This window comes from Bubalus bubalis, chromosome 4 (assembly GCF_019923935.1).
Source record: "Bubalus bubalis isolate 160015118507 breed Murrah chromosome 4, NDDB_SH_1, whole genome shotgun sequence".
Classification (NCBI taxonomy): domain Eukaryota; kingdom Metazoa; phylum Chordata; class Mammalia; order Artiodactyla; family Bovidae; genus Bubalus; species Bubalus bubalis.
Genome location: NC_059160.1, coordinates 62,646,160 through 62,659,438, shown reverse-complemented (window position 1 = coordinate 62,659,438; position 13,279 = coordinate 62,646,160). Strand labels below are relative to the sequence as shown.

At 38.7% G+C, this 13,279-nt stretch overlaps 1 protein-coding gene across 1 annotated transcript; it reads left to right on the top strand.

The window, feature by feature from the left end:
• Positions 1–2,951: 2,951 nt before the first annotated feature.
• Positions 2,952–4,220, top strand: LOC112584348 (olfactory receptor 6C2-like). Its single transcript, XM_045165199.1, has one exon. It carries the CDS (start codon positions 3,163–3,165, stop codon positions 4,096–4,098), a length of 936 nt encoding a protein of 311 aa, XP_045021134.1. The 5' UTR covers positions 2,952–3,162; the 3' UTR covers positions 4,099–4,220.
• Positions 4,221–13,279: the final 9,059 nt, after the last annotated feature.

Genomic DNA, 13,279 nt, shown 5'->3' with positions numbered 1-13,279 from the left:
CACCAGGCTCCCCCGTCCCTGGGATTCTCCAGGCAGGAACACTGGAGTGGGTTGTCATTTCCTTCTCCAATGCATGAAAGTGAAATCGCTCAGTCATGTCCAACCCTCAGCGACCCCATGGACTGCAGCCTTCCAGGCTCCTCTGTCTATGGGATTTTCCAGGCAAGAGTACTGGAGTGGGGTGCCATTGCCTTCTCCTACTAGTGTGTGAGATGAGTGCAATTGTGTGGTAGTTTGAGCATTCTTTGGCATTGCCTTTCTTTGGGATTGGAATGAAAACTGACCTTTTCCAGTCCTGTGGCCACTGCTGAGTTTTCCAAATTTGCTGGCATATTGAGTGCAGCACTTTCACACCATCATCTTTCAGGATTGAAATAGCTCAACTGGAATTCCATCACCTCCACTAGCTTTGTTTGTCATGATGCTTTCATATTTAGTGATTGCAAAAGACTGATTTCCAATGCCACCCCTCTTTCTCATCTACCAGCTTGTCCTTGGCATTCTACTATAAGCAAGAGCTTTTCCTTTTCATTGACTTTTACTTGATCCATTGATTGTTTATTTGTACAGACTCATGCATTCCAAGTTTTCAGTGGGTTATAATTCATTGTTGTATTTAATAATCCTGATCCTCAAAAGGTCTCCCATTTTCTCAATTAGACATCTTTAAGCTGACTTCTGTAGGCCTTGAGACAAGCTCCCATTTATTATCTAAGGATTTCCTTATCTTCTGGCATAATAAGATGTTACATGTTCACTTTTTACCTCCTCCACTCAGCCTTAGTTGGCCAAATTTTAGGGAGTCCTGGTTCATTTTAATGAGACACAAATATGGACTGTAGGTGAGCTCAGTGAACTGTGGTATCTTTCTTCTCAGCCATTTTAGTTATCTAAAGAAATATATAGAATCATATACACATGTACTATAATAAACATTAAAATATCCCCAGATATAAGCATACAAGAGCCTCTTGATGAAAATGAAAGAGGAGAGTGAAAAAGCTGGCTTAAAACTTAACATTCAAAAAACTAAGATCATGGCATCCAGTCCCATCACTTCATGGCAAATAGATGGGGGAACAATGGAAACAGTGACAGACTTTATTTTCTTGGGCTCTAAAACCATTGTAGATGGTGACTGCAGCCATGAAATTAAGACATACTTGCTCCTTGGAAGAAAAGTTATGACCTAAAGTAGAGACACTACTTTGCTGACAAAGGTCTGTCTAGTCAAAGCTATGGTTTTTCCAGTAGTCATGTATGGATATGAGAGTTGGACCACGAAGAGAGCTGAGCACTCAAGAACTGATGCTTTTGAACTGTGGTGTTGAAGAAGACTCTTGAGAGTCCCTTGGATGGCAAGAATATCAAATCAGTCAATCCTAAAGAAAATCAGTCCTGAATATTCATTGGGAGGACTGATGCTGAAGCTGAAACTCTGATACTTTGGCCACCTGAAGTGAAGAACCGACTCATTAGAAAAGACCCTGATGCTGGGAAAGAGCGAAGGCAGGAGGGGAAGGGGACAGAGGATGAAATGGTTGTATGGCATCACTGACTCCAATGGACATGAGTTTGAGCAAGCTCTGGGAGTTGGTGATGGACAGGGAAACCTGACATACTGCAGTCCATGGGGTAGCAAAGAGTTGGACACAACTGAGGGACTGAATTGAACTGAACTGATGTTGGGTGCATAAATATCTACAAGGGTTATATCCTCTTGTTGGACTGACCTTTTTAATCAATATATAAACATCTTCTTTTTTTCTCATTCCAGGTTTTTTTTTTTTTTAAGGTCTATTTGTCTGATGTAAGTATAGATACCCCTGCTTTCTTTTGGTTTCCACTTTCATGAAATATTGTTCTGCATCCATTCACTTTTGTGCTGTGTATGCCCATAAAAGTGAAGTTAAATTTTTGTAGGCTTCACACGGTTGGGGCTTTTTTCTTTTTTAAGATGTATTCACCACTCTATTTTTAAACATTAATAGAAGTGCAGTTGATTTACCACTCTGTGTTTTTTGATTGGAGAAATGTCCATTTACATTTAAAGTAATTGTTGATAAATATGGATCTACTATTGCCATTTTGTTATATGTTTCTTTCTGTTTTGCAATTCTTTATTTTCTTTCTTCTTCTCTTCCTTTGTAATTGGATGATTTTTTTGTAGTGATATACTTAGGTTTCTTTATCTTTTGTATATCTATTAGAGATTTTTGCTTTGTGTTTTCCATGAAACTTATAAAAATAGCTCTGTAGCAATATTTTTAAGATGAATAACACTTAAGTTTGAAGGCATAATGAAAATCTCCATTTTACTTTCTGCCAAATAATATGTTGATAAATTTGGATTAGGTCTTCTTTTTTTGTCATTGTATAGTTATATATCTTTTAAGGTAAAAATGGGTTGATTTTTTTTCAAACTGCTTTCAGTTTTATATCCTCCCTCTCATCTTTCTTGATATAAATTGCTTTTATTTTTGAATATTCAGATTAATGTGTTTCTAAATGTCAAAACTATATGAAAGCTATAGGAAACATTAAAATTATGATAGAAATGTTACTCCTCAATGGGAAAGATTTAAAATATTATATGTGGAATACCAGAGAGAGGTTGTATGCTGATGAAATTAATCTAGAGATGAGGAAGAAAATAATGAGAGAGGAAGAGATGCTACATGAGAAACTAAATGTGTGTTAAAAAATTTTTTTGAGATTATGAGATTGGCATCAGAAAATAAGAAAATAACATTTATACAGAGATTATTATCTCCTAGTTACTATTATAAGGATGTTATATGGCATAGCTTATTTAACTCTCAGAATAACACTATGATGTAGTATTATCATTAAAGCCATCTTATTAAGGAAGACAGTGGGAGCACAGATCAGTTCAATGACCTTCCCAAGTTTTCTCATGCAGTAGAGGACAGAGATATGATTGAATCCACACAAAATGCTTTTATCTTCCCTGTGGTACATTCAGTGGCTTTTGAGGGCATCATTTCATGAAAGATGAATCAAGTTATAGAAGGAAATGCATGTGACTGATTTAATTGTTATTTAAAGGCATCATTTGATCCTGTCTTATTTTGAAATTGTTCCTCAGATCCAATTTCTGTGACTTTCATGTGAAGATTAGACAATACTACCAAGTCAGTGATGAGAAACCATTCAGCAATAACAGCATTCATCATACTGGGTTTGACAAACGACACACAACTAGAGATTTTGATTTTTGTCTTTTTGTTGGTCACATATATGTTAAGTGTAATTGGGAATCTGACCATAATTTCTCTCATCTTTGTGGATCCTCATTTAAAAACAGCCATGTATTTTTTTCTTCAAAATTTCTCTTTCTTAGAAATCTCATTCACAACGGCCTGTGTGCCCACATACCTCTACATCATATCAAGTGGGGACAAAATGATCACCATCAATGCCTGCTTCAGCCAAATCTTTTTTATTGTCCTTTTCGGAGCTACAGAATTTTTCCTCTTGACTGTGATGTCTTATGACCGCTACTTGGCCATCTGCAAACCCCTTCAATACCTGACCATCATGAACAGCAGAGTCTGCAGGAGCCTCATTCTCTCTTGTTGGGTATCTGGCTTCTTGATTATCCTTCCACCCCTTGGCCTGAGTGTCCACCTGGAATTCTGTGACTCTTTTATTGACCATTTTGTCTGTGATGCTTCTCCAATACTGAAGAATGCATGTTCAGATACATGGTTCATAGAGCAGCTGGTTATATTCTGTGCTGTGTTGACCTTTATAGCAACCCTTGTGTGCATAGTTCTGTCCTACATACACATTATTAGGACAGTTCTAAGATTACCCTCTGCTCAGGAAAGGAAAAAAGCCTTTTCCACCTGTTCTTCCCACATGATTGTGGTTTCCATCACCTATGGCAGCTGCATTTTTATGTATGTGAAACCTTCAGCTAAGGATGAAGTGGCTCTTAATAAGGGAGTTTCTCTGCTGACTACATCTGTTGCCCCTATGTTGAACCCTTTCATTTATACCCTGAGGAATAAACAAGTAAAGAGGTCTTTCCATGGCATTCTTAAAAGGTTAATATTTTATTCAAAAAAGTAGCAGAACAGTACACCGGAAACTCTAAAGTAACATATCTCATTGGCATGTGGGTGGCAATTTGTGCCATGAGAGTGACATATTTGGGCAAGCATTAAAGAAAACTGAGAACATCTAAGAAAGAATCCTGAAGGGACTAACATTATGTAGCTGAGCGTTTTTCTAATCCTCTGAAACTGCTAACCCTTTCTATATCTGCCCAATCTGCAATTTAACAATTCCACTTAGCATTCTCAAATTCATTAGTTTTGCACATGTAACCTGTTCTGGACATATCACTGCTTTTTCCTCTTTGCAGTAAAATCTGTTCTGAAGTTCCTTTATTTTTCAAGAGAAGTATGTCAATTTTCAGGAAATGTAAGCAGACTTAATTTTAACTTTAAGCCCGTCAATATTGCTTCGCAATAAATAATATGTTAATTTATATAACTTCAGTTCAGTTCAGTTCAGTCTATCAGTCGTGTCCAACTATTTGCGACCCCATGAATCACAGCACGCCAGGCCTTCCTGTCCATCATCAACTCCCACAGTTCACTCAAACTCATGTCCATTGAGTCAGTGATGCCATCCAGCCATCTCATCCTCTGTCATCCCCTTCTCCTCCTGCCCCCAATCCCTCCCAGCATCAGAGTTTTTTCCAATGAGTCAACTCTTCACATGAGGCAGCCAAAGTACTGGAGTTTCAGCTTTAGCATCATTCCTTCCAAAGAAATCCCAGGGCTGATCTCCTTCAGAATGGACTGGCTGCATCTCCTTGCAGTCCAAGGGACTCTTAAGAGTCTTCTTCAACACCACAGTTCAAAAGCATCAATTCTTCGTCGCTCAGCCTTCTTCACTGTCCAACTCTCACATCCATACAAGACTACTGGAAAAAACCATAGCCTTGACTAGACGAACCTTTGTTGTCAAAGTAATGCCTCTGCTTTTGAATATGCTATCTAGGTTGGTCATAACTTTCCTTCCAAGGAGTAGGCGTCTTTTAATTTCATGGCTGCAGTCACCATCGGCAGTGATTTTGGAGCCCAGAAAAATAAAGTCTGACACTGTTTCCACTGTTTCCCCATCTATTTCCCATGAAGTGATGGGATCAAATGCCATGATCTTTATTTTCTGAATGTTGAGCTTTAAGCCAACTTTTTCACTCTCCACTTTCACTTTCATCAAGAGGCTTTTGAGTTCCTCTTCACTTTCTGCCATAAGGGTGGTGTCATCTGCATATCTGAGGTTATTGATATTTCTCCTGGCAATCTTGGTTCCAGCATGTGTTTCTTCCAGTCCAGCATTTCTCATGATGTACTCTGCATAATAGTTAAATAAGCAGGGTGACAATATACAGTCTTGACGTACTCCTTTTCCTATTTGGAACCAGTCTGTTGTTCCATGTCCAGTTCTAGCTGTTACTTCCTGACCTGCATACAAATTTCTCAAGAGGCAGATCAGGTGGTCTGGTATTCCCATCTCTTTCAGAATTTTCCACAATTTATTGTGATCCCACAGTTATTTTAATATCCCTTCCTATCTGAATGTAAGATAAATAAATGTATCTAAAATGAAGATAGAAACAACTAGCCACCCCCTTGGCAATACATAAAAATTGTAACTACATAGTCTTTAGAGTTTATGGATATATTTCCTCCTCCTCTACTAACTTGTGTAAGGGCACTTAAAAAAGGCAGATACCAAGCAAAAATCATTGGATTAAAGCATCAGATGGTGGTGAAACAGTAAGGATCTGAAAGTCCAGGAATTTGCAAAGGGCAGAACTGTTGAATGGTGAGCTGAATGCATGCGGATACTTTTGGCCTTTAGAGGTCTTTTCAGAGTCATGGCTGTGGTGGGTTAATGGTTGTTTCATATTTTTCAATCTCATTTCCTCATCATGCGATGTAATTTACTTCCTCTCCCCTTTAACCTGCCTGGGTCTATGTTTTGATCATGAAAGTGTGGTAGAAGTGAAGTTGTATGACTTAAGAGATAAGAAACTTTGCAACTTCTACCTTCTTTTTTGGGAACACCCTCCCTGGGGGGTAGAATCCAGATGCCAAATGAAAAGTCTGAAAAACCTTAATCTTGCCAAGCAGTGAGGAAACCTAAGCTAGCCTCATGGAAAGACCATAAAAAGATGCCTGGGCAGCCCATCTCTTCCAGGTCTCTCAGCTGCGGTGTCAGACACTTGAATGAAGATGACATTTTAGATAAACAGTCCACTGCAATCCTCGTGTCATTCCAACCCAACTTATTGTCTGATTACAGCTCAATGACAGACTCAAGTGTGATCTGAAACTGTGTCCCCCTAAAACTGAGTTCCCTTGCCAAGTTAATGATTAAACTCTCTATCCAAAACTTTATTTCCTTTCTTTTCTCACCCTTGTTCACTTTGGGATTGAAGAGTAGCAGAGAAAAGGGGACAAGCAGGACCCCAAGGGGACACTCCAGGGTCAAAGCCTTTCTGGGTTCCATGTTTCTTGTTTGTAGAAAAAGGCACTGATCTCCTAGAGCTTCACTGAGCACCAAAGAGCAGACTTGAAAAGTTACTAATTAGGGAGTGAGGGAATGGGGAAAGAAAAGTGTTGCGGGAAGGGGGATCATTTCCAGGGCCTAAATATGGGCTCTTGTCTAACACTCGGAAATGAATTGTCTGAAGAGACACATGCACTAGCCAAGCAAGAGACTTTACTGGGAAGGGGTGCTCAGGTGGAGAGCAGGAGGGTAGAGGAACCCAGGAGGGCTGCTCTTCCATGTGGCTTGTAGTCTCGCATTTTATGGAGGTGGGATTAATTTCTGGGTTGTCTTTGGCCAATCATTCTGACTCAGGGTCCTTCCTGGTGGCACATGCATTGTTTAGCCAAGATGTATTCCAGTAAGGAGGATTCTGGGGGGTGGCAGGACACATGGTATCTCCTTTTGACCTTTCCTGAACTCTTCTGGTGTGCAGTGGCTTGTTAGTTCCATGTTCCTTATTAGGACTCCTGTCATAAAATAGCTCATGAAATGATTACTCAGCCATCCCCCCAGTGCACAAATGCCTCCCCTAGAAGTCCTAAAGGTAGCTCTGGAGAATCCCCCTGCTCCCCATCTCCCTGCCTGCTATTTTGTTTGCTTTTCTGCCCCATAACTCTCAGCCCGCTGCCATCAGGCAGCCCATTCTCAGTCCCTGATGGCCTCAGATTGCCACCAGCCCACACCTGGTGATGTTCCCTCATCTTCAGAGAAGATGATGAGGGAATATAGAGCCATATCAAAGGTTCAGGAACTGCTAAGGATCTTCTATATCTGTTTTGTATATAAGTTCATATGTGTATATATATGTGTATGTATATATATATATATATATTTTAGATTCCACATGTAAGTGATAAAAATTTGTTTTTCTCTGTCTGGCTTACTTCACTTAGTATAATAATCTCTAGGTCCATCCATGTTGCTGCAAATAGCAGTATTTCATTCTTTTTTTAATGGCTGAGTTATATTCAATTTCCTATATATATGTATATGTCTTCTTAGACCAATTGTCTGTAGATGGACACTTGGGATGCTTCCTTTGTCTTAGCTGTTGTAAATAGTCATGCTCTGAACATCAGGGAACACGTGTCTTTTCAAATTATGGTCTTCTCTGGGTATATGTTGAGGAGTGGAATTGCAGGATCATATGATAACTCCATTTTATGTTTTCTGAAGAAATAATTCTTTTGGTTATTTCAGATGTATATATATGGGTTTGCGGTAAAGAACCTGCCTGCCAATGCAGGAGATGTCAGAGACATGGGTTGGATCCCTGGGTTGGGAAGATCCCCTGGAGGAGGGCATGGCAACCCACTCCAGTATTCTTGCCTGAAGAATCCTGTGGACAGAGGAAACTGACAGGCTACAGTTGATAGGGTCGCAAAGAGTCAGACAAAACTTAGTGACTGAACGGCAGCAACAACACCACCTCTCTGCATGTCATCTGTCTTAGAAACCCAGGTTAATGTCTCCTTGTTTATTTTTCATGATTTGGCAAACTTGGTGCTGTCTTGGGGGACTCCACCTGGTGGGATCTAAACACTTCACAAGGAGAAAGGATAGCTTCATATCCTTGGTGTAGGGAACATACCCTTCAGGGATGTTTGTGGGAATGATTAAAAGTGGAAAAGCTAATTAGGAAACAATGTAATCAGGTCCTGTGAGGTTTTAAAAAATCATCTAATAGAAAGGATTTGGAATTTCTAACAACTTCAGTCAATAGGAGTAAAATGGAGCCAAGTTTGGAATTTAAAGCTTTCTAGTAGTACTTACAAAAACTGAAATAAAATAAGAAAAGTGAATTTAAATTGCATATTTTCTTTATATCAATATATTTAGCATAATACATTCATAAAAATGTTGTTAATAAATGATAAAAAGAATATGAAAAAGAAGTGTATATATATTCATAACTGAATCACTTTGCTGTGTACCTGAAACTAATATGATGTTGTAAATCAACTGTATGCCAATTAGAAAAAAAAGAAAAGAACATCAGTTATCTGCTTGGAAGTTATGGCAGGGAGGATAAATCCAGAACATTTGATTATTTTTTCTCCTCATTAGCATGAATATGAAAACATTATTTAATGTTCATCATCATTATTATTATTATAAAATATTATTTAATAGATACTGGCAAATAGCATCTCATGAGAGACTTTCCTTTGCCAAGTAGCTCCTAAAAATGTTCTCAGAGTTTCTGTTGTAATCTTTTTGCTTACATTATAATGTCTGTTTAAATGATTCTCTTTGTAAAAGTATAAAAGTCAGTATTTCAGCAAAAGTTGTCATGCAAAGCTCTATGCCTGACACTGTCCTGAGAAATGGGTATAGGAGAGAGTGCAAGGTATTTGAGTTCCTTTCCCAAGTGGAACTTATAGTTGGTGGTAAGTGAGGGGAAGACAGATAATTTCAGAATTTGTTGATTATTAGGAAAAGATGAAAAACAGCTGGTGCAAATTTTAGTAACTAAATGATGAGGGGCCTCACTAAATCTGATGATCATGGGGGGACCTAGAAATAGGTGACCTTTGAGCCAAGCCCACAGTGACAAGAGGCATCCAGGAGCATGCATACAGGAGAAGAATAATCTAGGAAGACGGCTCAGTGTGTGCAATGGCTCAGAGCAGGGCTTCCTTGAGGATCAGAGAGAAAACCAGATGATTAGGGAGTAGTCAGGGAGAGAATGATTGGAGATGGTTAGGAAGCAATGGCTCATGAGTAATAAGAAGGTGCTGTTGCATTTTAATAGGGAGAGATACGGACTAATTTACCTTTTAAAAATGACTCTCCAGCTTCCACAAAGGAAAATATTTAGAGAGGGGATGAGAGGGTACACTGAAGATCAGTTGACAGACAGGATGGGGATTTTGCTCCATGTGCTGGTACTGGTAAGCTGTTGTTGGATTATAGGTGTATTTTAATGTAGAAAATACAGTATTTGCTGATGTACTGGTGTGAGGAAGATGGAAAATAGGGAGCCAAATATATTTCTTAAGTTTTACATTGAATATCTAGTTGACAGTGTTGCTAAAACTGAGATCAAAGGGAGGAAAATGGGTGGGCAACTGAAGAATTTCATTTTGTGAATGTTAAAGGAGGCATTTGACATACAAAAGGAATTCTATATATATTTTATCTATTGCATCACCATCATTATTGTCATCACCTAAGCATCAATAAGTATTAGATGTCACTGAAATAATGTGATTAGTAAGGTCACCTTGGGACAGTATGTAATATAAATGCAAGAGGGCAGTATGGTCCTTTATTTTTTGATAATTTGTATAAGGGAAGTGGTGGCTCCCCTGGTGGCTCAGAGGTTAAAGTGTCTGCCTGCAATGCAGGAGACCCAGGTTCAGTCCCTGGGTTGGGAAGATCCCCTGCAGAAGGAAATGGCAACCCACTCCACTGAGAAGGAAGGAGCACTGAGCTAAGGATTTCAAGGGTGTGGTAATAAAGAAGCTAGGAGTAAAAAGAGTTTTTGAGAATCTGTTTAAGAGTAATTGAGTTTGAAATAAGTGAAGATTAATGACTGGTTACTGCATTTGATTACTCCTTGGAAGGAAAGTTATGACCAACCTAGATAGCATATTAAAAAGCAGAGACATTACTTTGCCAATAAAGGTCCGTCTAGTCAAGGCTATGATTTTTCCAGTGGTCATGTATGGATGTGAGAGTTGGACTGTAACGAAAGCTGAGTGCCTAAGAACTGATGTTTTTGAACTGTGGTGTTGGAGAAGACTTTTGAGAGTTCCTTGGACTGCAAGGAGATCCAACCAGTCCATTCTAAAGGAGATCATCCCTTTTTGGTGTTTTTTGAAGGAATGATGCTAAAGTTGAAACTCCAGTACTTTGGCCACCTCATGCCAAGAGTTGACTCATTGGAAAAGATTCCGATGCTGGGAGGGATTGGGGGCAGGACGAGAAGGGGACGACAGAGGATGAGATGGCTGGATGGCATCACTGACTTGATGGACGTGAGTTTGAGTGAACTCTGGGAGTTGGTGATGGACAGGGAGGCCTGGCGTGCTGCAGTTCATGGGTTCGCAAAGAGTTGACATGACTGAGCGACTGAACTGAACTGCATTTGATATCAAGGAAGTGACTGTTTCTTTTGATAAAAGAATATTTGATGTTATAGAACTGTGAAGGTGAGATTGATGTAGAAAGAATAGTGAAAGGAAGGGTCACTATTTAACAGATATAGTTTCAGTTATGCAACATGAATATGATCTAGAGCTGTGCCGTACAATATAGTGTCTGCAGTCAGCAATACTTAAACATTTAAGAGAGCAGATCTCATCTTGTGTTCTTACCAGAATATAAAATCTAAATAGAGGAGTAGGAAACATTAATTTCTAAAAACAATCCAAGTACTTCCTGTGAGAAAAAAAGAGCAGGTAGGCAGCAAAGAGATGAAAACAGACTGAAAATTCTTTGGAGGAAATTTGCTGTTAAATGGAGGACAGAAAATTATGAAACGATAGATAGGCAATAAGGTAGTATGAGGGTTTTTCTTTAAATTCTTACATGGAAATAATTTTAAATTTACATAAAACTTGCAAAATTAGCAATTATGTCAAGAATATGTGAATATCCAGGTGTACCCATTGTTAATATTTTCCTCATTTACTTTGCTATTTGCTGTCTAATTTTCTTCATAATTCTCTTCCCTGATGGCTCAGATGGTAAAGAATCTGCCTGCAGTGTGGGAGACCCAGGTTCAATACCTGGGTCAGGAAGATCCCCTGGAGAAGGGAATGGCAATCCACTCCAGTATTCTTGCCTGAAGAATCCCATGGACAGAAGAGTCTGGTGGCCTACAGTTCATGGGGTTACAAAGAGTTGGACATGATTAACACTTTTGTTTTTTCTCTTCACAATAATTTTTTCATGATATATGTGAAGGAAAAATATTTTCATCATCGCCTTTTACTGCTGCATCCCTAGACAATTTACTGTATAAGTCCAAAGAATTGAGAGATTTACTTGCAAAGTCATAGTACTGTTCAGTAAATTTAACACTTAGATAAAATAGTTTTTCCTAATTCGTCACCCATATTTCCATTTTGCACTAACCCAATATTATAATATTTTGTTCCCTTTTACCTAGTATCCACATTAGATAAAATATGGGATTTAGTTGTCATGATTGGCTGCTTATATTTGGTGCATCATGTGCGTATATATTTTAAAGATGTACATTTTTGTAGAAAGCAGTCTCTCCTCACCTCCTTTTTTCAATAGAATTTCCTCAGTTTGCTTTTCTCTGATGATCCTTCAAAGTTATATTCAGGTTATTTATCTTCGGCCAGAGTACTACCGGAGAAGGCAATGGCGACCCACTCCAGTACTCTTGCCTGGAGAATCCCACGGACGGCGGAGCCTGATACAGTCCATGGGGTCGCTAAGAGTCGGACACGACTGAGCGACTTCACTTTCACTTTTCACCTTCATGCATTGGAGAAGGAAATGGCAACCCACTCCAGTGTTCTTGCCTGGAGAATCCCAGGGACAGAGGAGCCTGGTGGGCTGCCGGCTGTGGGGTCGCACAGGGTCGGACACGACTGAGGCGACTTAGCAGCAGCAGCAGCAGAGTACTATCAGTTCAGTTCAGTCGCTCAGTTGTGTCCGACTCTTTGTGACCCCATGGACTGCAGCACTCTATGCTTCTCTGTCCATCGCCATCACTTGTCTATCACCATTAGATTACTACACCCATGGTATTTTATTGTTCTCAAGGAGACACTTCTGATCACTATGTCTGATTCCTATCTGCCTTTTCCATTGTATAATCATAACAGTTCCTTCAACTAATAAGCAGTCTATGGGAATATACCTTATGACCATGCAAGTATTCTACTTCTCAACAAAAATTTCCCCTCATTTTTGCATTTGTTGATATTTTTTGCCTGATTCAGTCTTTTTTTTTTATACTTCAGTTTTTTTATTAGTATTATTATTTTTTAAAATTTATTTATTTTAATTAGAGGCTAATTACTTTACAATATTGTATTGGTTTTGCCATACATCAACATGAATCTGCCATGGGTGTACAACGTGTTCCCAATCCTGAGCCCCCCTCCCACCTCCCTCCCCATACCATCCCTCTGGGTCATCCCAGTGCACCAGCCCCAAGCATCCTGTATCCTGCATCAAACCTGATTCAGTCTTAAGTGATTCTAAAGGACTGATGTCCAACTCTGACAATCAACGTGTATTTATTTGCTTATTCCTATAATAGATATAAAATAATGTCAGCCTAACTTTTCCCAAAAGTTTGATTTTACCACCAAAATCTCAAACTCAGAACTTTTTTTTTACTAAAAATAGTTCAGAATTTATTTACAATTCTTCATGCCCTCCTTTCAGACTGAGACTGAAGATGTATGGTTAAGTAATTTCTCTCTCTTATCTCAGTTTTATTGAGATATAATTGACATATAACACTGCATTAGTTTTAGGTATATAATGTAGTGATGATATTTTGCATATTTGATATTATAAAATGATTGCCATAAGTTTAGTCAAGTTTACCACTTCACATTTTTCCATATTTCATTGTGGTTGGAAATGATATTTGATATGATTTCAATGTGCTGAAGTTTATTAATAATTGTGGCCTAACATATGATCTTTCCTAAAGAATATTCTAGTTTTGCTTGAAAAGAATGTG